The sequence below is a fragment of the Amblyomma maculatum genome, chromosome 1 (genome assembly GCF_055883805.1).
Source record: "Amblyomma maculatum isolate TAMU_Amacu chromosome 1, ASM5588380v1, whole genome shotgun sequence".
Classification (NCBI taxonomy): domain Eukaryota; kingdom Metazoa; phylum Arthropoda; class Arachnida; order Ixodida; family Ixodidae; genus Amblyomma; species Amblyomma maculatum.
Window position 1 is genome coordinate 474,510,455 of NC_139344.1, and position 26,094 is coordinate 474,536,548.

Here is a 26,094-nt window from a genome sequence, read left to right on the forward strand (position 1 = left end):
GCCCTTGTTCAGGTGCTGGTACTCATCGGTGAAGTTTGTGACGAGCACATCAGCTTGTCCATGAAGGAAATGGACGATGCCTCTTGCGATGCCAAGTCCTCTATCCAGTAACAACTGAGTGTTTCCTTCGACAACAACTTCCGTGATTTCGACTCCTTTTGTACCCACATGGACAATGACGCTTGAGCGGGGCGGTATAGTCAATTCTCCATCGAGGACATTTGATGCGTCAAAGTTCTCGTAGTTGGTATGGCTTTCTCCGTCAAGAGCTTGATGAGCTTGTATCGGAGGTCGATGATCGTCCGATTTTCGTTCAGGAAATCCATGCCCAGAATCACGTCGAGGGAACACCTATAGGACGACGAAGCTGGTAGGGTAGGTATGTCCATTTACTGTAACTTTTGTTGTGCATCCCCCCGACGGTGTAATAAGGTTATCACCAGCGGTGCGGATTAGCAGGCCATCCCAAGTAGTCGTCACTTTCTTGAGCTGGATGGTGAAAGCTCCACTGATGACATAGTAGTCAGTTCCGGTGTCCACTAGGGTGGTAACAGTGCGTCCGTCGACAGCAATGGCAAGGTCACTTGTACGTGTCCTCGTATTGCATGTTGGCTTCAGTGTTCGATCTTTACTCCGTCTTTTTCTGAGGTCGCGGCCAGGGCACACTGTTGTCACTTCACTGGGCGTCGGTGTTAGTTTAACATGTGGTCGAATGGTCGTCGATGTCCTCGTCGTGCATAGCGGTGGGGTATTGGTTGATGCATTATTCACTCGTCGTCGGCGATGGAGAATCTTCATTAGTTCACCGTTAAACAACCTCACCTCCAAAGGTTGCTGCCTTTAGTTTCCCCTACGGGAGCTAGGGGACCGTCCTTGCACGTAACTACGGCCCAGCGATGCAAATCGGGCATTTCACAGCGATGGGGAGTGTAACAGACACCTTTGTGACGCGTGCTCTCTGCTGCGCAGGAAGTTGTTGATTTCCTGTGGTCGGTCGCCAGGATGGGGTCGTGGGGCGCCGACAGCGAAACCACGGAGGACGATCCGCCTACACAGGCAGTGATGGAGGATGTGTCTTGCCTCGCCACAATGGAAGCAGAGCGGTCGGTTGTCAGACGTCCTCCAGGCATCGCATTTCCTGGGGCTTGGAGATCATTGGTAGACTTGGCGGGCGAAGGCCAAGGGGTGGTTTTTGGGGGCAGTATGGTAGTGACGACGGCTTGGGAGGTCACGTCAGGGTGCAGGACGACGTAATGCAGCCATATAGTTCATCGCTGCTGTTTCTTGCACTGGAGCCGTCGCTTGAGGAACGCCCAGTGCCTGCTGGACTTCTTAACGGACGACGTCCGCGGGCGTCGTCACCTGGGGTTGTTGTGATAATGGCAGTAATCGGCGGAGCTCCTCTTGCGCAATCTCCCGGCTGAGGTCCCGAAGGTTCTCTCCGATTGTAGATGTGCTGGGGTAGTGGCTTGAGTAGTCCGGTTGAAGTGATCACTCCTAGTGAAGCATCCGGGTGTCCAACGTCTTTTCGATGATAGACGCTTCCGTTTCAAATTCCAGCACAGTTTCTGGCGGATTTTGGACAAGACCTACAAAAAGCGACTCTGAATGCCTCGCATTAAAAATTTGACTCTCTCACCTTCGGTCATGTTAGGGTTGGCACAGCGAAAGAGGCACTTCATCTCCTCAACATACACCAGGACAGGCTCGTTAGAAAGATGAAGTCTTGATTGAAGGAGGGCCTGGACTCTTTCCTTTCGAACGATGCTTGAAAAGGCAGTCAAAAACTCTGTCTCGAAAATCTCCCAATCCTTCAAAGCTGCCTCATGATTTTTGAACCATATTCGGGCAGAACCTTCAAAAGAAATGTAGACCTGCCTGAGTTTCGTTTCGTTGTTCCAGGCATTGAAAGTTGCCACGCTTTCTAACAGGTTGAGCCAGTCTTCTGCATCCTCGTCTTGTCGTCCATGGAAACAGGGCGGCTCACGGGGTTGCACGAAAACAACCAGTGCTGTAGGTTGGGCCATTGTCAGCATCAATGCCTTCCGAGATCGAACAGGGTCCAGCAGCAGACCGTGTTCCGATTGGAGCCTTTGAAGATGGCGGCTGGTTTGCTGGCCTGTTGGCTGATCTCCCGGGGTGACAGGAACAGGGTTGGTGTCTTGGTTTGAAGGGGTAAACCGGGACTTGAAGGGCAGCACCTTCATCAGATGTCACGTAGTGGTGACAAGGCCGTACATACCAAAGAAGACACTGGCGTGATGGTACTGAAAATACCTCTTTATTGGGCTGACTTGCGCCCGCAAAAGAACTAAGCAACTCTATGGTGGCGATAGCAACAAACGTGCTCGTTGATCGTCGAACTAAGAATGCTTGTCGCGCACATCAACGCTCAATTTAAAGGCGGCTCAGAACCATATAGGTAACGTCGCAAACTGTCATTAGTACAAGCTGGAACATTGTAGAAAGATACGCGAGTGGCCGGAATCTTCGAGACAGACCTCTGTGCATCTTGCGCGACAAAGGAACTGATAAAGGTGCGTCTCGCGACAGAAATGATGCGCATGCCAGAATCAGAGTGATAAGGCCGCATGCTGGCGGCTGCTAAAAACAACAAATACAGTTTTGAAGGTTTTTCGGCAGTATCACAGACAGCATAGTTCAATGAATAAGACACTGAAAAATTCGCACAGACTTGACTTACGTAGGATTCACATGTGACACTCTTGTAAAAGGTGTGCTGTCCACAAGTTCAGATCTCCAATCAAGCTCTGAAACACCATTAGAAATGAGCAGGTCACCAAGTGCTCAGAGAGTAACTCATTTCTATCAAGGAGTAATGAAAAAAATGGAAGATCTCAAAAAAACAATAAGCAACAGGACAAAGTGAAAGGAAACACTAATAACAAGAGGTAAGCACATGCGTGTAATGCTTCAGCACCTGCAGTTCACATAAAAATCATATTGAATATCATTATTTACGCTGCTGAAATGGCATAGGAGGCACTGCTGCTACTGGCATTATCCTTTCCACTTGTGGCGCTCTTCTCTGCTTTCATATGAAACAGGCAAAGAAAACCTGAAATTTTTCCTGTGCATTGGGGCTGTTAAGGCCACCTAAATAACTGAGTAAAAGGGCAGCTTACGCCATAAATGATAAAAACCCCATTTTTTTCACTGTTGCATTCAAGCTGAATTCATGCAGTTTCCGCGGTAAAGTGCCGAAATCATACTACACATAAGTGAAAGCCCTCAGATCCTGCAACCACAGCACTTTTACACTGTGCTTGCCTCTCTTTTGCTTTCCGGCCACTCTGTATTCACATGTGCTTTCAGTTTGCTTACCGTAAGCGTAGTCTTGCTCCATGCCAATTCCATCTGAGTCAGCATATTGCCTGCAGCAATGAACAAGGTCAGCCATGGGCATGAAAAGATCTTAGAAGGCAGGCACTAAAGGTTTTCTTCCCCCATGTTGAACAAAACCAGGCTTCTGGAACACCTTCTGGAGCAAACTAAACTGACTAGACACAGCCATGCCACGGATGTGGCTTGGCTTTTGCCATGAGCCCTTTTCTTAACAAAAATCTGTGGGCACAATCCATAAAGTGCATTCACAAAGGCAGACAAGCTCAAGACACCAATTGGGTATTATTCCACCTCCACTGGAAGCAGCAAAGAGTTTGGTGAATGGCAAAGTGGCACACTGCCATCTGAGCAAGCGGACAGGCTGAAACAGAGAACACAAAGTGGTCACAATAATTCAAGCATGCACAGTTTAATAAAATTACGACCCGTCCTCCAATTTTCGCTCCATAAAACTGAAGGCGATGAAAGTTAATAATATGAGGAACAGCAATGACAGTCTCTATTCTCACAAGAAATGTTCACAAATTCAGCCTTCCAAAACACAAAAGCTAAATCTTGAATTTTTCCTTCCAAGTTAGGCTATAAGTTCTTCATCTGTCCACATGCACTGCTCAAGGGGAGATGAACGTTTAATTACAGGCAACGCTAGTGCAAATGTATGCAGACAAGAGGGAAGAGACATGCAAGCTAGATATCAACCAGTGTTCACTACATGGAGTGCTACTTAAAGCGGTGGCCGTCCAGCTGGCTAAAACAGCCCTCACACAAAAGGTGGACAGAAGTAAAAAGTGTGCAGGAAGTTTGGGATACTGACAAAGCCTGCTACCCTCCAACATAATGCACAAACTCTTCCCACGGAGCAAGTCAGTGAAAAATGTAGACAGCCTAATGTTTTACCAACAAGTGATAATAGCCTGCAAGACTGTGCCTAAACATATGTGCTAAGAAGGAGGCAAGCTCTTGAAAAAGTTAGCGATTTAATAACAGATGTGGTCTGTGAACTGGACAGAAAGGGTTTGGTTTACAAGGTTTGACACCTCAACGCAACTCACTGCTTTAAAGGAACCAAGATGCGCTATAAAAAGACAGCCACAGAAAAAAAGCCAAGGAGATAGTCTGTCTCCTTGGCTTTTTCTAGTGGCTGTCTTTTTATAGCGCATCTTGGTTCCTTTAAAGCAATGCACCAACTCGCCCAACAAGAAGTTCTAAACTACGCAACTCAGGCTATGGGGATGCTGAAGTGGAGAGCTCCGAATAATTCAGCCAGTTGGGGTTCCTCAATGTGCACTGACATTATGCAGTGCATGGGCACCTTGTGCAAGCACCTCCCAAACTAACAGCATTCTTTAGAAAAATAAAAAATAATAAACCTGCACAGTCCATAACTGCCTTGACCACACCCTAGCAATTTCGCCTGTGCCAAGCAGAAAAAAAGTGTCGTGATGAGTTAACTAATTAGGCCTCTATATACACAACTATGTACAAAACAAGGAGTGCGATGCACTTTGAAGTAAATTCTTTGCTCCAACAGAAGTTCTTACCCTTCAAGTCATAACTATACCTTTTTTTATGCCACCTAGGTAATGCAGGAAAGATAATTTCACAAAACAGTGAATTGTCCTGAACACATGTGGAGACAGATTTTGACACAATTGTAATAATACTGAGATTTTAAATGAGATGCAGCACAATGTGCACCTTCAAAACAAAGAATAATATCATGTTTATCTGACAAATTCTAGCATTATGAAGTTGCTATTTCTACTGTTTCTAACCACTGCAGCACTTTGCACAAATGTTTGCATATCACTGTAAAAATTCCAGTTATTACACTGGAAAACTAGTAATTTTCCCTTCATGAGATCCAATTAAGCTGATCAGGCAAAGAAAGTATCAACTATAAATGACAAAAGAATGGCGCCAAAAAGAGTTAATGCTGAAATATTAACGCAATCATTAAGCACACCAATCTTAAATGGCCTCTGAAATGCTAATTCCAATGCAAACAATTCATAGAGGTGGTCTTTACGAGTATTTCAGTCAGATTTAAAAGCTTCACGTGAAATTAATAATTTGCAAATGATATTTAAAAAGTGGTCCTGGCAACTGCTCACAGCTGATTTTGGCTGCACATCGCCGCGCGCAAGCCTCTCCACTGACATCAGTGGGGCTGCTGGGCGCACCCGCTCACTGGACGCTCCCAAGTTAGGCAAGCGAGATGAGGTGCAGTTCAGCGCCGTCGCGACGTTTTCTTTTTTGTTGTTGTTGTTGTTGTTCCACGTTGGAGTGGGTTGAGTTGAGGGGGAAGAGGTGGAGCATCATTTTCGATCACCCATGTGTTCTGTGCTATGAAGCTAGCTTAAGAATGTTTGTATTTCCGAGAGGATTGATGGGATACCTATTGCTAGTGCGCATTTTATATTCTAGTAAATAGCTTTTCATGGTCTCTTCAAGGTGCTAACAGCATGGCAAAACAAATTACAGAAAGGTTTAATGCCTTGGAAGTTGATAAAGAGCACAATTTAAAAGCCACGCTGTGCTGTGGATGGGCAACGTTTTACAGACTCAATGCGTGATGTCACCATTAGGGTTGAGAAAAAAAAACCACGGCAAGACTAGTGCACGCTGATAACAGAGTTTTCATCACCACTGCTGGCAGTCTAGAGAGGTGATGCTCGTCTTAGCAGTGAAAGGTGCTGCAATCAGCTTGAAGTTGGTGGCTCCATATTTTTTGAAGCTGCTTTGTCACAGACAACTTTCATCAGTCTCTGAGTGGGCTATCACGCTGTGTCTTGCTATGCTACTGAAAATGCCACACAAAAATAGGCCCGGAAACCCAGTTCTGTAGCTTGCTTACCGGTATGTGCTCCTCTCCACCCACTGGTACATCTCCACTAGGCGCCGAAGTTTCACCGCAGCAACAGACACATTGTATGCCGCATCAGTTGCAGCCTGAAAGATATCATGGCACAGTGAAATGCTTGAAGACAAAGAGAAAAAAAATTTCTAACACAAGACAAACTTGCCTGGTGGGAGGAGAGGTGGCCCGTGATGTGGATGAGGCGTGTGGTGTTTGCTGGCACGGCTTTATTCTCCTCAATATGCGCCACCTGCTCCAGGGCCTGGTCAAGCGCTTCGGACAGGACACCAGACCTGTGCTGCACAAGGGGGTGCCACAACAGCAGCTACACTGAGCACAGAACACCCCCTTGGCAATGCCAACTGTTGCAGCCATCTCATATGCATGTCATGATTAATTAAATGCATGTAATGTCTTCTTTTATGTCTGTGTCCTCGTTACATGTGTGTCTTTTCAATTCATCCAGTCATTGACATGAAATAAGCGCGGCTAGGTTGCATGACTGACGAGTCACGCCACGTGTGGGTCATGCAGCTCCGACAAAACGACCCCCTAGCATCTGCCCTATGTCACTCGAGTAATGTAACTCCTTTGAATGTAAAAACCATGCCTTCGCTTGGGTTGAGCAGCATCCCTGTTGCATATATCCACAAACAACTCCCTTGTTCATCTGTTTGCCAAGGACATAATCCTGGTGGGCTAATGAATGGATGCGCTTTTCAAGCAAGCAGTCAGAGATCTGGATAGGCCTTGCCTGTGCTTCCACGACCACCACAACATGTATGCCACAGATATTTCATTACCAATTTGTTTGCTTCTTTATTCACTTTTAAACGTTGCAGACCCCATTTTTGTTTCCATAAAAATGACAAACATTTGTACTTACAATACAAGCAGTTTATTTTTTTCTGGGAAGTGCCAAATTTCATATGAATTGTCATATTTGACAGAAATAGTGAGATTGGAAACTCATCACGTAAACACCCAAAACGGTCATGAAAATGACTCCCATTTTAAAAGTGCCCATTACACTTGAAATGACAAAAAAATATATGACGTTACTATAGGTGGCAAAATAGGTCAGCACAAAAACGGTGGACGACATGCTCATAGCAAAATTTAAAATTTTACTCATTGCATTACCCACTTGATTACTCATTATGACAGCTGCAACTATATTTCTATTTGTGCTAAGATGATGAAACTGGGAACCTATTCTAATAAGATCAAGATATGCCATCCCAGAAAACTTTTATCAAAATTGGGGTAACAGTTCAAAAGATGACCCTTTAGCCCCGCATCCCCCCTTAAAGGTATACTGAACAAAAAAATTGCCGCCAAGATTTCCAGCGCAGATTGTAGCATCGCATTGGTAGTGACCGAAACAATCCACTTTACGAACAGAAATGAGAAGAAAGTAAGTATTTTAATTAATTACTCTCAAATCGCCGCACCTAGCGGGCTTCTGTGAAAGCTTGACAAAGCCGGATATCACGTCACAACCACCCCCATCGCAGCCGGTCGCACCTGTTAATTTTTCCTTTCACCCATGGCACTCACAAAGCGCAGAGATGGACATGTTTTCTTTTTTCTTTTTTTTTTTTTTTTTGCTGTTCGTGTTCCTACGCACAATTAATCGTTCCCTCCCAGTGCGCAAACAATTGTCTGCAATACGAGCCCTCCGTATGCGTCCCCCTCGACCTCCCTCATGTGCAGCAATTCACATTTCGCAGCTATGTGCATGGCGCGACGCGGGGCAACCGACACTGCGTGTAGCCGGTCAACCAACTTCAGGTGCGGGGCCAGCAGGATCGCGGGGCCATGATGTTGCTGAGGCCAAGGGTAGTTGTGACGTCACACCCGCCGGCTAACAGGTCGGCAGCACGCTACCTCTGACCTGGCGGCCGCTAGCCATCCGCTCAAAACTAACCCGAATTATGTGTCTGTACTAGTGTAATCGTGTCTTGACAATGCAATTGTGGTGCTTTCTCAATATTCTTGGATATTTGTTCAGTATACCTTTAACAGGCACACTCCTGACATCATTTCTGCTAAGAAGAGGGATAGTAAATGCTGTTTTCATCATCCATCTTGCTTATGTTCTTATACTATTTTGTCTGTCGCTTGACTACTTATTCTAGAAACAAATTTTTTCCAAGATCCATCCTTGGTCTTCCACCGAACATATCGTCCTTTCACTTTAAGTTATTGTCAGGAACTATTTGAACATCTGCCAAGTCTTGTTTTGTGCCTTCTGCATCTGGCAGCAGTCTTCATTCCACCACGGCTTTGGTCATTTTGGAAGCTTTCTGGTGGAACAGGCGATTGATCTTAAAGCTGCATCAATGATTAACTTGGTGATCAGTGTTTTCTTGTGTGTGTGTTGTCTCTTATGGCACATAAGCAACTAAGACTATCATGCGCAAAGTGCAGGGTATATTGCGTTTTCTTGGTGGAGGATTAAGGTATTGTTAAGTTATCACAGCTTGCTTAGAAGCATTTATTCTTCTAAAAAGCTTAAAACAGTGGATATACTGACAAGTGCGTTGTCCACTAGGAGCACGATCGGATGAAATGGTATATGTTCGATGTAAAACTGTCTAAAATATTTCTTCCTTAGTCTTTCAAGTATTCTACACGAGAATAAAATGTGGTTTATTGTAAGCTCATGACCACAGTATTCTCAATTTAGCTTATCTGCTTTCCTGAGAATAAAACTGTGTGTTAGATATGTGTGTCCGATGCAAATGCGATATAATACTACTTCAATTAAATGGTTTTGATGACTGCATGATTTCCATTCTTCAATGACTCTTTTCACAAGGTGGAGTTTATTTCATTCTCACAAAAACACTGCCATTTTGCTCTGTTTTCTTTGCATAAATTTCATTATATCTTTATGAGGTATGTTTACTTTTTCTATTTTAGCATTGTGGGCTGTTTCTACGAATTCATCAGCTGTCTCGTTACCGCTGGTTCTAACATGGCTAGGTATCCAATACAATTTAATTTCATGACCTTGTGTTTCGGCTGTTTTCACACAATGAATTATATTTTCTATTAAGGGTTCTGTAGCATTTTTATAGTGCAGTGCTGTGATTACGCTTGGCTAGTCGATGTAAATTACACTCTTTTTTAAAGTTGTTGTGTACTATTTTTTCTACAGCTAAGAAGATGGCATAGCATTTGGCAGTAAACACTGATGCAGGCTGCGGTAACCTAACAGTTTTTTTTCTGTATCTCTCTTTTACTACACCGCTACCAACTTATGAAGCTGTTTTAGAAACATCTGTATAAAATGCTTTGTGTTCTTTATATTTTTCTTCTAAAGCCAGGAATTCTTGAAGTATGTGTTCGTGTGGTATTTGTCTCTTTTGAAACTGTGTCAGTGTAAGGTCGCACACGGAAGGAAAGCTGCACCAAGGTGGCAGTGGTTCGGGTCTCGGGACGATATTCGGCAAGAAGTCTGTTACTTGCAATGCTTGGCATTTCTCTTGGAAGAGGAGGAGGAGCGGCCGGATTGCTTGGGGTTTGTTGGTAAACAGTGTTCGAGATGGGTGCTTTGTGACTATTGGGTAACAGATATGGTTAGGAAGTGAATGGATCCTCAGAGCGTATGCGCATGCCAGCATAGTTCTCCTGCCTGCAAGGGGTGGTTAATTAGTTTCTACTGTTCTAATTTCTAATTGTTCTGGCAATATAGACTGTTTATGGGTAATGTTCTGTATGCGCCTGTTGAAAGATTCAAGCCTGAGTTGTGTACTGGGTCTAGTCGTTTTAAATATGACTGTCTTGCTGATCCATGTACAGTGCAACTGTAGTCCAAAGATGAGCACACAAAAGAGCGGTAAATTTGCAGAAGGCATGCTCTGTCTGAACCAGGGCCAGATTATTCAGGGTTCAAAGGGTTCAAATGAACCGGGCCCTCCATTCTCAATGGCCCCACTACAGATTTGGAAAAAAATGGCAGATTTCTAGGTTTGGTGTGAATAATAGTCAATTCGTATTCCTGATTTCGCTCGATTAAAGTTGGAGTTTATGTTTTACAATGTCGAATGCTTCAAAAGCTGTTTGTCAAATTGTAAGCTTAAAGCCAGCCAGTAAAAGTACAAAACATTGTACTCGCCCAAATAGATGAGAAAAAGTTTCAATGATTTGAGCTGGTTTTATCTGGGTTTCAACTGGTCCCAGCTGGTACTCAGCTGGCATCAGCTGTTTGCAGATGCCTACCAGTTGGCATTTGGCGTGTCTCAATAGGTGGCCAAGTGAAATCAAACGGATTCTAGCTGGCTTTCAACCAGCTCATATATACTAGCTGGAAAGCCAACTGACCTCTGCCATTACCGCTGTTGAGGTCAGCTGTGCATGTGTTATTCATTTGAGCGTAAGCAGTGACAAATAAATAAATTATTAGTTAGATTATAACTACTCATAGCTGACAGACGCCTCATTGCTGTGAGCAGAGAGACGAGATTCACAGGCGGGTCAACGTCGCAGATGTCTTTAAGAAACTCTCCCAGCTGAAGGCTTAAAAATGCTTATAAAAATATAAACAACTTTATTCACTTGCTTAAACGTGGAATGAAAAATGCACACGTTTTACAAATATAGGTGGATGAGCTTAAGTCTGCTTACGAGCGGATATGCCAAAAGCCACTTTACAGGAGTGTTTTCATTAACTGCATCGTCATTGTCATCCCGCATCTTTGGATGCAGTAGTCAAGAGCCATAACTGCTGCACCACCACAGCAGGGCTGTCATCGGTAAAATGATCATAATCGTCAACTAAGTGCACCGTCATTGTCATTGCTACTATAATCATTAACACTAACTACAGCGTCATTGCCATCGTTATACTGTCATTCTATCACTGTCAACGCTACTTTCATCCTTATGCTAGACAAGAATTATGATATGATTCTTGTGAGCCGAACGTGGAGTAGTAGTTCACAATCAGCTGGTGATCGGAGGAATAGTGGTTCGATCCCTGTGGAGATGACAAATTTTAAAGGAAAATTGATGTACCCTGTCCTATAACACACTTCAAGGTGAAGCTAAAGTGCCCACCCTATTTCCAGGGCCCATTCTATTCTTTGCGACCGCCATCTACGGCGGTGGCGGCTGGTCGGTGGAACAAGCTGCATCCAGTAAAATGTAAATTTATTCTGTAAATTGAAAGCAGGAAAAGTGTGTGATACATGCAAAAGAGCATCCTTCTGTTTTACATGTGGTAATTAAGCGAAAAATGTAAATGTAGTGTACTGATTATTTGAGAGTGTTTAAGCTTTAATTTTGGGCCCGTTCAGTAGCGATGTTTTTTACTACAGGCAGCACCATTTCGAACAGATTTAGCGCCCCGTATTAATTATGACGTTTGGTGTAATAAACATTATTTGTCGCAGAACTTCATATAGCGGTTTCTGTAGAACCACTGCCTTAGACGAGCCTCAGTTTGTCTTGCTGGATGAATTCACAAAAGTACTGGATGATTGGCAGCATATTTACAGTACGAAATTGCCAGTAGCTTATGAACAAGATCCATCTCTACTTTGTGTGTGCTCACACGTAGCCAATCATCCTGTGATATCAGACTAGTTGAGAAAATAACAATTAGAGAAATTTATTTTTCATGAATTCACGTTCTAATTATTGAGGGAGGATGTTGTATGTCCTGTGATTTACTAGAAGAGCTCACTCTAGACGGCGGTCTGTTTGTGTACTCGGCGGGAAAGTTTATGTTCAGGTGATGTTCAATTCTTGGCTTGTGTTCTGTGCAGGAAATTATAAAGCACACCAAGTCTCAAAAATAATTACATGGGGCAGGTATGGTGGTGTGCGTGAAAAAGAGGCGGCAGCCACCGAGCACGAGCGGTGCTCAAGAGAGGCTGAGCATATATGTCGCATGCATTAGGATGGCGAGAGGTGGCGCAGACGACGTTGCAGACCTTTAACATAGAAGCATCTACAACAGTGTACGAGGTATGTGCTTCCGTGGCATTTCCGAAGCAACAATGGCATCAGGCTTCCGTCGTTTCACACTTTAGTCTTCACAAAGTGTCTTCCGTTATTTTTTTATCACTGCTATTACGCAGTGTTTACTGGAAACAAAACAAGTATGGGCAATGTTCCTCTATTAATAGAGATGTTGTCGAAGTTATACCGTACACCATGACATAACTGCGCGGCATCATAACATAAGGAACTGGATTAGAACAGATATGTAATGCGGAAGAGATGTCACCGGTTCTTCACCAGGTGGAGTTATACATTGTTTTCCTTTGCTACTGCGAACACCACAAAGACGGCGATCCTTTGGTACCAAAGATACCAGCACGTAAAACCTCTATATCCTCGACAGAGGACTTGAAGGTTGATTTGGGGTCGCGATGGCCTTCCACTCCACTAAGCAGGAAGTCACTGCTCCAGCGGACTCCGCTCCAGAAGTGGGGTCCACTAGAGCAGCGACTTCCTGCTTAGTGAAGTGGAAGGCCAGGTCCAGTTCATAAGCATTCTTCTGGGTGCCTATCATCGAAGAGGCTACTGCAGGGCCTCTCGCGGAGAATGCATGATATTCCGGCGAGATCTTTAGGCCTGCAGATTGTCCCACAGGCTCCTGTGAGCAGACCGGGGACCTGAATATTGACATCAGGTCCAGCAGCTCGACTTGTGTGCCAACCAAAACTGGAGGCAGCTGCGGTCTCTGCTTCTCTGCTTCAGAATAAGGGCATCCTTCTCTAGGAGGATGAAACAATTTCTTTCCTCTAGGAAGGATATGTGTTCTTTTATCTTTATGCTGATGATCTCTTTTCTCTTTTTTCAGATAAGGCACGACCTGAAGTGTGCACCGTGTGCGCCATTGCACTTGATACACTTTCATGTGCAGTTGCATCTTTAATCTGAGTGGTGTTCTTCTCCGCAAGTGATGCATGTAAGCTTTCAACGGCATGCAGCGAGCCATGCCCAAAATGCCAGCATTGGATGCATTGCCTCGGGTTCAGGATGCATGAGCGCATCTTGCAGTGCATGTATGCTGAATGGATGAATTCCAGCAGGGTTGTGCTGTTAAATGTCAAGAAATATGTGCTAGGTCTTCATTTCTGCATTGCTCCTTCTTATCATTATCCCTAAGGCTGCAATGACTTCTTTCTCCACGAGTTCTTCTTCAATCTCAGCATCTATGCTCTGTAGCAGTTCTTACTCAGATATTACGCCTTTGGTGTAGTTTAGTGTGTAGTGAGGAGTTACCTGAACATTAAATTTTCTAAAGGTCTGCACAGACATCAGTTTGCTGCTTTGGTCTCTGGTCTCAATTTCTACGAGGAATTCTCCAGTCTTCCATTTTTTTCCTTCATAGTTTTCACCAAGGCAATTTCTAATGTTCTTTTCACTGAAAAAGGCCGACAAGTTTGCTGCCAGCTCATCCGTTATTGAGTGAAAGACGAGAAACTTGAGGAATGCTTTGACCGGTGTTTGTATTATTATCTGTTTAGCTCTGGTCCAACTCTTTTTTGGGGACCAATGACAGGGGAGTTTTTTTTGCCCATAGGTTTCAATCTGTTCGGTAGCCGAGCTGGTCACCCACCATGGAGCACAAATTGGGAATGTGTCTGACACATCAAACATATGCAGCTACTATAACTCTGCAGGCAGGCCAAGATTATGCACAGGGTTAACCATTGCTGCCCTGAAAGCGAGAAGCCAAGGAACAGATAAGATGACAGGACAGGTGGAAGACAGAAGATGGGAAAGAAAAAGATGTGTAAAGGGTATAGGAAAGGGTAACTGACAATTTGCCCCAAGTGGGTCAGCCCAGAGGTGCCATTTATGTGAAGCTGGGGCCAAAGTGGTCTGTTGCCTCCGCCGATGAGCCTTAAAGGTTTAAACACTCAGCATCGGCTCAACCATCACGATCCTCTTTTCCCCGGATACGGCTATGCCATGCATGGCTAAGCGTGGGTGCTCGAGTTCCGTTGTGTCGCACTGTGGTGTCCAAGAAGACATGACAATCGACTTCACCATATTGAAGGCAAAGAACACCCGAAAGTCTACCAGTTTCTTGATTGGGTCAGTCCTCAGGCACCTCAACAACACTAGAGTGAACATCTGTTTATAACTCACTGCTTGGCATAGTAGAATGCAGGGCTAGGGAGCTTACATGCTGCACCACGGTGCCAAGCTTAGGGTGGTGCCAACCTTTAAAGGGGCACTTGCTGCCACCAGCTGACCAGTGTTGCCAGTTGTGCTAACGGAGCCATTTTGGTCCCCAAGTGAACCGACGCAGCTGGGCGCTTTGCATGCAGGAGAGAGTTGGTGCTCACACATTGTGGTGGTCAAACTTCTTCGATGCTCACTGCATGAAATTTTAGTTGAGCCCTGTGATGAATATTAAGTGATAGCTTATACAGCCAGTTCTGTCGAAAAGCTGCCGGTGTAGTAGTAATAGTAGTAGTTGCAGTAGTAGTAGTCTGCACTGCATGTAGGAAATAATTGGGGGCTGCATAAAAATTGTACCATGGTAATTTGTGGTTCTAGTGATTGATGACTGATTGGTGTGTGATAAGCGATGATGCATTAAGAAAGGGTAACTAATTGATGAACTAAAGAAACGAAAGATGACAAAAAACTTAAAAAGGTGCTTCAAAGGTGTCCAAATGCTCAAATGTAAAGCCAATGCTTGATGGTGCTAAGTAAAAAAATTTGGAGTGCCTCAATGATAAATAATGCAATTGAAAAAATTTGAAAAATTAAAAATAGGAAAAGAGAGGGTCAAAGATGTCAAAATGTTAGAATGAAAAGCTAATGCTTGATGAGGCTAATTAAGAAATGTTTATGAGTGTAACTGATCAATTATTTAATTGAAGCAAGTGAAAAAATGAAAATTGATAAATAGGGTTTCAAAGGCGTCAAACGCTCAGAGTGAAAAGCGGATGCTTGTTCATGGTTATTAATATACTTACAGAGATTAATTAATCAATTAACTGAACTAATTGGGAAAATGAAAACATGGAAAAAGAGGATTTAGAGTCATAATGACTCATGACTTGCAGTCATAATTTATATTCAAGGTAGCATGACAGCTTTTTACAAAGTAGCATACTGCAAGTGTGGAGTCTGCAAACCATTACCTGTAACCACGACTGGTAGTCATAATCATAATTCATTACTCACATGCAACATAGCATATGACACAGCACTTAAAAAGTAGCATACTCTAACGAGTGGAGTTTAAAACATAACTCAGTCATAAGCATGACTCATGACTCATATTTTTAATGACGATTAGCTGATTTACAGTAGCAGACAAAGGCTGGCAATGATTGTGCTGCTATCACACTCAATAATAGCTATCTAATGATATGATTTGATGGAGCCTAAAGTTTAAATGCTAATCAAAATTAATAATTTAACAGCTATTAATTAAGAGCAGCAATTTGTGTACTGGTATCATACTCAACATAAACCATCCCATAATATGACTTGCCATTGCAGCATGAAGTTCAATTGTTGATCACAACTAATTAGCAGTTATTAATTAAGACTTGTAATTAGGGTATGCCAGTCGTACTATATATTGTCACGTCCTAGCCTAAGAACGGGACGATATCGCAGGTCAGCAGGGTGGCAGCAGGAACCAGCACTACGGCAGGGATACCCAGAACACCAAATCGCCCGCATCAGCGTCTTCTTTCTTCACCGAACGTTCGCACTTCGGCTTCCTCGGCTACACTGCCTCCCTCCGAAAAGAAGCATCATCCCGATCCTAAACACAAAATGAATTAATCGCGGCGCAGAAGCACACCCATTTGCAAGTAGAAGGAAGGGTTCTCGGGGATCATTGGTAATACGGCTCAAGCCGCACTACGTGCACAATGTCAGGATGCAAGCAACGGCATGACAATGGTTGCGTTACACAGGGCAGCACCTCATAATTGGGTTCACCGACTCCACGAACAACTGTGTACAGCCCGAAATACCGCTTCATGAGCTTTTCTGAAAGCCCTCGACGGCGGACCAGTGCCCACACCCACACCTTGTCTCCCGGGCGGAAATTGACGTCACATCTCCGGAGGTTGTAGTGACGAGCATCAGTACACTGTTGCTGTCGTATGTGAAGTCTTACCAGTTGTCGAGCCTCCTCCGCGCGTTCGCATACTAGCCGGGTATCATCAGCTACGTCGTCTGGGGGTGCATGAGGCAGCATAGCATCAAGCATGGTGGTGAATTGCCTTCCATGCACCAGCTGGAAGGGAGACATACGGGTGGTCTCCTGGACTGCGGCATTATAAACGAACGTGACATAGGGCAGTACCTCGTCCCAGTTCCGATGGTCGACGTCCAGGTACATGGTGATCATATCAGCTATAGCTCTGGTGAGCCTCTCCGTCAGTCCATTAGTTTGCAGATGATAAGCTGTGGTTCGGCGGTGGCAGGTGCAGCTTAGGCGCAAGATCTCCTGAGTGAGTTGCGCCACAAATGCGGCACCACGGTCAGTAATCAGCACTGCTGGGGCACCATGCCGGAGAACAATGCTCTCGATGAAAAATTTGGCTGCCTCAGCAGCTGTTCCCGACGGCAGTGCGTGGGACTCCGCGTAGCGTGTTAGATAGTCCTTCGCTATGATAATGTACTTGCTGCCTGATTGCGATGTCGGAAATGGATCCAAAAGATCCATTCCAATCGTATGAAACGGAGCACTTGGTGGCTCGATTGGCTGGAGAAGACCCGCTGCTCGCATAGGAGGTGTTTTTCGCCTTTGGCATTCATGACAGGTTCTTGTATATTGACGCACATACTTTGTGAGTTTCGGCCGATAATATTTTTCTCGAATACACGAAAGCGTTCTGGTGTATCCTAGATGACCAGCGGTAAGATCGTCGTGGCACGCTTCAGTGACCTCACTGCGCAGCTCTTCTGGCACGACAAGAAGCCATGATCTCTGATTGCTGTCGAAATTCTTCTTGTACAAGAAACCATTCTGGGTCTTAAATGCAGGGAGAATATGCAGGAAATCCCGAGGTACCACATCTTCGTCTCCTGAGAGATGCGCCATCATTTGACGAAGCTGTGGATCATATCGTTGCCAATCTGCCATATCGCCAGGATTCAAGGCCCCAAGGAGGCTGTCTTCATCATCTGCGCCGCCTGGCGATGGTCCCACGGGTGCCCGAGACAAGCAGTCAGCATCATGATGTTTTCTTCCGAATTTATGCGCGATCGTGAATTCATACTCCTGTAGCCTAAGGCTCTATCTTGCAAGCCGGCCCGCGGGATCCTTATGATTGGCTAGCCAGCACAGCGAATGGTGGTCGGTGCCCACACGAAACGGGCGGCTGTACAGATAAGGCTGAAACTTGGTTATGGCCCAGATGACGGAGAGGCACTCTTTTTCCGCTGTTGAGTAATTGCCTTCCGCCTTGGAAAGAGTTCGGCTTGTGTACGCAATAACACGCTCAGCGCCATCCTGGAATTGTATAAGCACTGCCCCTAGTTCTTTGTTGCTGGCGTCCGTGTGGAGTTCAGTGTCGGCATTTTGATCGAAGTGGCCTAATATAGATGGTGACAAAAGGGCTTGGTTTAGTTGCCTGAATGCTAACTCTTGCTCTTCATTTCACACAAAGTCGACACTGTCTTTCGTAAGGTGAATCAGCGGCGCTGCGATCTGGGGGAAGTTGCGAACGAAACGTCTGAAGTAAGCGTAGAGACCAAGGAAGCTTCCGACAGTTTTCTTGTCCGACGGTGGTGGGAAGGACGCCACGGCCGCTGTTTTCTCGGGATCTGGTTTCACACCTCTGTGGCTGACTATATGCCAAAGAAACTTCAGCTCACCATATGCGAACCAGCATTTCGAAGGCTTGAGTTTGAGTCCGGCATTCTGTATAGCACAAAGAACCACTTCGAGGCGCACAAGATGGTCAGCGAAGGTGCTTGAAAAGATAACGTCATCTAGATAAACTAGACACGTCTGCCACTTCAGTCCGGCGAGCACCGTGTCCACGACGCGTTGAAATGTCGCGGGCACTGTATATAAGCCAATCGGCATCACCTTAAACTCATAAAGGCCATCCGGTGTTATAAACGCGGTCTTCTCTGTCTCGCTCATCCACTTCGATCTGCCAGTATCCACTTTTCAAATCAATAGCAGAAAAATAGCGGGCGTGACGGAGCCAATCGAGTGTGTCGTCGATTCGGGGCAGTGGATACACATCCTTCTTTGTCATTTTGTTGAGTTGCCTGTAGTCCCCACAGAACCAAAGCGTCCCATCCTTTTTCTTTACCAGCACAACAGGCGCGGCCCACGGACGGTTTGAAGGCTGAATGACCTCGTCATGTAGCATTTCCCGCACGTGGTCCTGTATTGCTTCTCTTTCCTTCATGGAAACTCGGTACGGCGGTTGGCGTATCGGGTGGGCCGCGCCATCGACAATAATTCTGTTTCGCGACGGGCGTCTGGCGTACCCTCGATGTCGTTGAAAAACAATTGCGGTAACGAGTCACTTATCTCTTCTATATGGGCTATAACTGCCCCTTTTGTCACGTGCTGCGACTTGTTCTTAAAGTTCGTCACCAAGATGTTCACATGTCCTCCCTGAACATCGGCTATTCCTCTCGCAACACCAATTCCTTTCGCCACCTGTGGGGGTCTCGGCTCAAACAGGTAGAAATACTGTCGAGAGCGGAACTGGGGTGGCTCTGCGAAACCTCGGCCATGAAGAACGTGCTCGGAGGGTCAACTTATTCTGCCCTCCATCGATGACTGTGCCATATTTACGAAGAAAGTCCATTCCGAGAATAACATCCTCGCAGCAATTCTCTAAGATCACAAATTTGGCGAGACATGTCTCACCGTGAATTTCGACGTGGGCGGTGCATTTTCCAACTGGAACGACAAAGTGACCTCCTGCAGTTCGTATCGGAGGCCCATCCCACTCGGTGGTCACCTTGCGAAGTCGGCGACATAGCTTTCCGTTGAATACCGAGTAATCGGCGCCAGTGTCAACGAGTGCAGTGACGGCGTTACCGTCAATAATAACGCCTACATTACTAGAGGCCGCCAAACCATTTTCGTTTCTGCGTGTACCATTGTTTGTGATGTCAAACGTATGTGGAGGCTCTTTCTTTCGGCCGAATTCAGCAACGGCACCTCCAGGCGTCGCCGCACTCAGTTTTCCCGATGAGGAAGAGGAGACAAGCTCTCACGGCGAGACATGTGAGGAGCCGTGGGAGGGCGGCGTGGCGAGTGCGAGCGAGATACACGGTCATCAGTTCGCATTGGGGATGAAGTACGTCGAAGATACTCCTGATATCTCAAGGTTGTTCGCCGTAACGAGGTAGTCGGTCGCTGCGGCTGAATCCTCACAGGCCGAGATCTCGGTATGGGCAGCGGTGGTACATGTGGTCCGGTTCACCACAGTGGAAACACAACGGTCGACTGTCCGCAGTTCTCCAGATGTCGGCTTTTCGTCGTCTCCGCAGCTCCGAGTATGTGTCCTGCTGCGCCAGGAAATCCCGCCGTCGAGGCCCAGAATCCGTAACCCGTTGGTACTGGTGACGTACGGGCAGAGGCCGACAGAACGGCAGCATAACTTTCAGCCGGCTGTTGTTCTGCAGCAGCAACCACTGGCCCAGTAGAGGTGGCTTCCAGTGTGAGTGCCTGTCGCACTTCCTCACAAACAGCCGTAGCGATTGATACTCAGGAAGGCTGCTCAGGAGCTGGAAAAATCCTCCTGAGCTCTTCGCGCACCACTTCGCGAATGATCTCGCGGATGTCAGTGAGGCCAGCACCGCTAGGTCCACATGAGGCAAGGCTCGAGATGTTGGGGTAGGTTCCCAGTCATTGATAGTGGTTTGTTCGTGTGGCCAATGCGCACTCAATGTTAGTCGCTTAGGCAACAAAACTGGCTACTGTAATCGGCGGATCGCGTATATGTCCGCCAAAGATCTCATTTCGGACGCCCCGCATCAAGGCCCACACTTTTTTTTTCCTCCGTAGCCTGTGGTTCCACGCGAGCACTTAGGCGCAGTACGTCCTCTACAAAGCTCCTCACACTTCAGGCAGGGCCCTGAATTCGAGCTTGGAGGAGATCTTCGGCGTGCTGTCGCCGGTGCTGGTTCACAAACGTGCGCATCAATTCATTCTTACAGACATCCCAAGCGGTCAACAAGGCATCATGGTTCTCGAACCAGCACCGTGCCGTCGCCTCCAGATAGAAGTAGATATTCTGAAGACACTGATCGGGGGTCCACCCGTTGTAGCGCGTAACCCGCTTGTAATGTTGAACCCAATCTTCAACATCGTCCAGGCCATCGCCACGAAATGGGGTGACAGTCCTTGGGGTCACCAAAACGTAGATTATCCGCGCAGCAGCCGCACTGCCGGTTTGCTGTGGTTCGAAGGCCATGGTGACGTGAGCCCTGGCAGTCTTCCCCTCGGGCAAGAGTCCGAATTCCGGAGCTAGGCCTTGTTGACGTTGACTAGAGCAGCTTTCAGGTACTGTAGCAGATTCCAAGAATATTCGGCAGCCTGGACTTAAGACCAGGCTTGAATTACGTGTAGAGCTACACTGCATGGGATTTGTACCCGGCCACTCCACCAAATGTCATGTCCTAGCCTAAGGACGGGATGATGATATCGACCGCAGGTCAGCAGGGCGGCAGCAGGAACGAACGCGATGGTGGGGATACCCAGAACACCGAATCGGCCGCATCAGCGTCTTCTTTCTTTACCGAACTTTCGCACTTTGTCTTCTTCGGCTACAACATAAGCTATCCTGTAATATATAATTTCACATTGTTAACTATAATCACTAATTAACATACATAATTAAGCATGGTAATTAGTATACTGATATTGTATTTAACATAAGCTATTTCATGATATATGATAGCACAATCACAATTCCCTAATCAACGACTATTAACAAAGTCTGGCAATTAGTGTATTGCAATCGTACTCAATATAAGCTATCCTTTGATAGATGACTTGACATTGTAGCCTAAAGTTCAATTCTTAATCATAATTAAGAATTCAATTTTTAATCACAGTTAATTAATTACCAACAAATAATTAAGATAGTCAAGTGCAATTATAGTCGACATAAGCTATCCAACAATATATCACTTTCACAATCAACTAATTAACTATTGAATAGTTCAGTTCAGTTCAGTTGTTCAGTCGTGTCTGACTCTTCGTGACCCTATGGACCATATCATGCCACGCTTTCCGGTCTCTCACTATCTTCCTAACATCACATAACTTAATCTGCAGCGTCTCGAGGATGCCATCTAACCATCGCGTTCACTGCCTACCCCTTCTCCAGTGACCCTCAACCTTTCCCAACATCAAATCTTTCTCCAGCAACTCCTCTCTTCTCATCAGATGATCAAAGTAGCTGAGCTTTAACTTTTGAATTTGACCCTCTAATGAGCAGTCAGGGTTTATGGTCGACAGTATCGACTGATTTGATCACCTGGCAGTCTAAGGAACTCTCAACAGTCTCTGCCAGAACCACAATTCAAACGCGTCAATTCTTCGGCAGTCAGTCTTCTTCACAGTCCAATTCTCGCATCCAAACATCAGAACTGGAAAGACCATAGCACGAGTTATACGGATCTTGGTTGGCAGACTAATGTCTCTGCTTTTTACTAGGCGGTCAAGGCTAGCCATGGCTCTCTTACCCAGAAGCAGGCGTCTCATAATTTCATGGCTGCAGTCTCCTTCCGGAGTAATCTTGGAGCCCAAGAAAAGAAAATCTGTCACAGCTTCCACTTCTTGTTCTTTGATGCTCCAGGACTTGATAGGGCAAGACGACATGATCTTTGTCTTTTTAATGTTCAGTTTAAGCCCAAACTTCTCACTCTTACCTTGTACGCGCATCAGAAGTCTCTTGAGTTCCACTCCACTTTCTGCCATTAAAGTGGTATCATCCGCATATCTAAGGTTGTTGATACGTTTCCCAGCAATCTTCACTCCAGCTGAAGGCTCGTCCAGGCCGGCCCTCCTCATGATGCACACAGCATATAGGTTAAATAAGCAGGGCGACAGTATGCAGCCATGTCTCACTCCTTTCTGAATCAAAAACCAATCAGTAAGACCATGCCCAATTCTGACTATGGCCTCTTGCCCTTCATACAGGTTTCTGAGGAGACAGATGAGGTGAAGTGGAACTCCCATCTCTTGAGAGCTTGCCACAATCTGCTGTGATCTACGCAGTCAAACGCTTTTGCATAATCAATAAAGCAGAAGTAGATAAGTTTCTGGAACTCTCTTGCCTTTTCCATGATGCAGCGAAGGTTGGCAATCTGGTCTCCAGTTCCTCTGCCCTTGCGAAACCCAGCTTGCACGTCCGGAAGCTCCCGATCCACATACTGCTGCAGCCTACCTTGGGAGAATTTTCAACATCACCTTGCTAGCATGCGAAATAAGCTCGATCATGCGGTAGATGGAACAATCTTTGGCACTGCCTTTCTTTGGAATGGGGATGTAAACTGACCTCCTCCAATCCTGTGGCCACTGCAGGGTTGTCGAAATTTGCTGACGTAATGTATACAGAACGTTAACAGCGTCATGGTTGAGGTTTTGAAGCAACTCAGCCGGAATGCCATCAATTCCACTAGCTTTGTTCCACTTCACCCTTCAGGATGCCCGGCTCGAGATCAGTAATCACCACCGTCTTATGTTGGGTTTGCACATCCGGGTCCTTCTTGTACAGTTCTGTGTATTCCTGCCACCTCTTCTTTATCTCCAAGGCTTCAGTGAGGTCCCTGGATCATTTATCCTTTATCACACCTAGTTTAGCACAGAAGCTTCCTTTGATATCTTTGATTGTCTTATACAGAGCTCTTGTGTTCCTCAATTGGTTGTTGTCCTCAACTGCTTGGCACCGTATGTTCAGGAAGGCATTCTTATCTCTCCTTGCTATTATCTGAAAATCCACATTGAGAACCTTGTATCTTTCTCTTTCCCCCATAACTTTTGCCATCCTCGTTTCCTCAGCTTTTTGCAAAGCCTCTTCAGATAACCGGTTTGTTTTGCTTTGGAGCTACCTTAGTAGCAACTTCTTGTATTATATCACGAACATCAGTCCACATCTCTTCAGATTTTCTGTCTTCTGAATATAATTCTTGAAATCGATTCCTCACTTCCACAGCATATTCTGATGGAATTTGATCCAGATCATACCAGAAAGGCCTTCTAGTTTTCTGCGTTTTCCTCAATTGAAGCTTAAATTTGGCAATAAGAAGCTGATGATCGGTGCCACAATCGGCGCCAGGCCTTGTTTTTACTGCTTGTATAGCGCTTCTCCATCTCTGCCGGCAAAAAATATAATCAATCTGATTCCTGTACAGACCGTCCGGGGAAGTCCATGTGTACAGGAGCCTCTTGTGCTGCTGAAAATGAGTATTCGCTATGGTCAGGTCGTTTTCTTGACAAAACTCTACTAGCCTCTGCCCAGCTTCATTTGGCTCGCCAAGACCGAACTTGCCTACAATTCCTGATATTTCTTCACTCCCGACCTTAGCATTCCAGTCTCCTATGAGAAAAACGACGTCTGATGATGGGGTGCGGTCTAAAAGGCATTGTAGGTCCGCATAAAATCTCTCAACGTCAGCTTCTTCAGCAGTAGTGGTTGGTGCATAGACTTGGATAACTGTTATGTTGAAAGGGTGACCTTGGATCCGAAGTGAAATCATTCGGTTGTTTTTGGGGTTGTACCCTAGCACTGCTTTGCCCATTCTTCTGTTTACTATGAGAGCGACCCCATTCCTTCTCTTGGATTCGTGCCCACAATAAAAGACATAATGGTCGCCGGAGTTAAATTCTCCCATTCCGGTCCACTTGAGCTCGCTGATACCCAAGATATCAATGTTCAATCTGTCCATTTCTCGCTTGACGACATCCAGTTTACCTTGCGTTATAGATCTTACATTCCATGTTGCTATGTGATATATCTCCTTGCAACATCGGACTTTCCGGTCGCTTCCAGACACATCCACAACTGAGCGTCCTTTTGGCTTTAGCCCAGCCGCTTCATTCGTCCTGGAGCTACTAGGAATCGCCCTTTGTTCATCCCCAGTAACATGTGGGACGCCTTCCAACCTGGGAGGCTCATCTTCCGGCGCCATATCATTAATGGTATTGTGACTGGCCATTGGGTTTTCTTGGCAGGAAATACTGGAGTGAGTTGCCATTACCTTCTCCAGTGAATCACATCACCGAACTTGCCTGTAATTCCGGATATTTCTTCGCTCCCCACCTTAGCATTCCAGTCTCCTATGAGAAAAAAGGAAGTCTGATGATGGAGTGCGGTCTAAAAGGCATTGCAGGTCAGCATAAAATCTCATAAAAGTACCTACAATAATGTTAGTGTAATTATACTCAACATAAGTTTTCCATTGATATTGTTACTTAGCGGTATTCACTGCTCGTGCACAGGATGATAAAGTGAGACAGGCTCGAAGACGGTGCTGAGGGTGGTGAGATCGGTGCTGCCTTTGACGTTAGTTGTGTGGACAGCTATCGGACTAAATATCTTCCCCGTAACATCTCTTGGTGGAGGTGAATCCGTTCGATCCCCTGTGACAAGCTGGATCTGCGTAGCGGCCGCCACACTGGTACAACCGCAATGACTACAAACAATGCTACCTCTACGGCCGCAGCACCTGTTTGTTTTACTTGTTCTCGCGTTGGCCACATTTCCCGTACTGCCAACCGTTAACCTCCTAGCAAGCACAACGTTCGCGTTCTCCTGATCTTCGCCGCAGTTCGTCACCTTCCTATTCTGGCCAGTTACCGGAACACTAGCCAATGTAGCTCCCGGAAGTGATACTGCATTTATGACCCAGACCGAAAAACCTCTGCTGACCCCTGCCTTACAAAATAACCGTATCGACGTCCTTGTAGATGGAGTTCCCGTTTCTGCTCTCATTGACTCAGGAGCCCAACTCTTCGTTCTCAGCTCCTCATTTCGCCGTCGCCTCAAGAAAGTTCTTACGCCAGCCATCACGTCCACAGTTCGCGTTGCAAATGGTATCCCTGCTGCAGTGGTTGGCATGTGTACAGTGCGAGCCACCATTGCTGGCCGTAATGCCCCAGTGTTGTTCACTGTCCTACACGAATGTCCCCCCACCCCCCCTCCTATGTTATCCTTGGCATTGGCTTTCTAACAGCTCATTCTACCCTCATTGACTGCTCTACCGGTCTACTTCGCTTGGACCTTCCACTTTGCTCTGAAGACCCCTCCTGCTCAACCCGCCTTCGATCAGCACAGTTCTGCCGCCTGCCTCCTGAAACTGCCGTTTACATCCCTATGTTGCCATTCGCACCTGTCCCAGACGGCGACTATCTCGCATGCCCCATTACTGATATCCTGCTGCAGTGGCACGTCACCCTTCCTCATCTAATTGTGCACATATCCCAGAATCGCACCACTCTCCCTGTCCTTAACTTCAGCTTGTCTACTCAAGTTCTGCCCAAGGGAATTTCACTAGCCGCATTGTCCCCAATGACCGATTGTGCAATTTCAACTCTCACTACAGATAATCCAACTGCCGCCCCTGCAACCACTCCCTCGTCCTCCACATCACACCCTGATTCTCTTACCAGCATGATTGCAGCTATCTCCAACCTGAATTCGCCGCTGAGTTACACAAGCTTTTGCTCACTTACAGTGACCTTTTTGACCTTAGTACCTGCCCTTTGGGCCAAACTACAGTTGTCAACCACCGCATTGACACCAGTGACGCCAGCCCTATACACAGGTGGCCCCACGACCTACTGTATAATGGGCGACCTGCGCGTGCGCCGCCTCCCCAGCGCCGGAGGTTTGCTTTTGCTTGTGCTGTTTTTTTTAGTTCTCTAAAACGTCACT

The 26,094-nt window shown here is 46.0% G+C and overlaps 1 protein-coding gene across 6 annotated transcripts in view; it reads right to left on the minus strand.

The window, feature by feature from the left end:
- LOC146210003 (transmembrane protein 43-like) overlaps nt 1-26,094 on the minus strand; it is a 124,839-nt gene that overhangs the window by 61,898 nt on the left and 36,847 nt on the right. For 5 of the 6 annotated variants that reach the window (XM_084606108.1, XM_084606118.1, XM_084606127.1 and 2 more), the window contains 4 exons: nt 6,393-6,524; nt 6,224-6,318; nt 3,346-3,395; nt 2,705-2,771 (listed from right to left, as the gene is read on the minus strand). In XM_084606108.1, coding sequence (XP_084462234.1) covers nt 2,705-2,771; nt 3,346-3,395; nt 6,224-6,318; nt 6,393-6,524 — 344 coding nt within the window. The remainder of the gene's footprint in view (nt 1-2,704; nt 2,772-3,345; nt 3,396-6,223; nt 6,319-6,392; nt 6,525-26,094) is intronic. The other variant, XM_084606151.1, reaches the window with a different exon arrangement.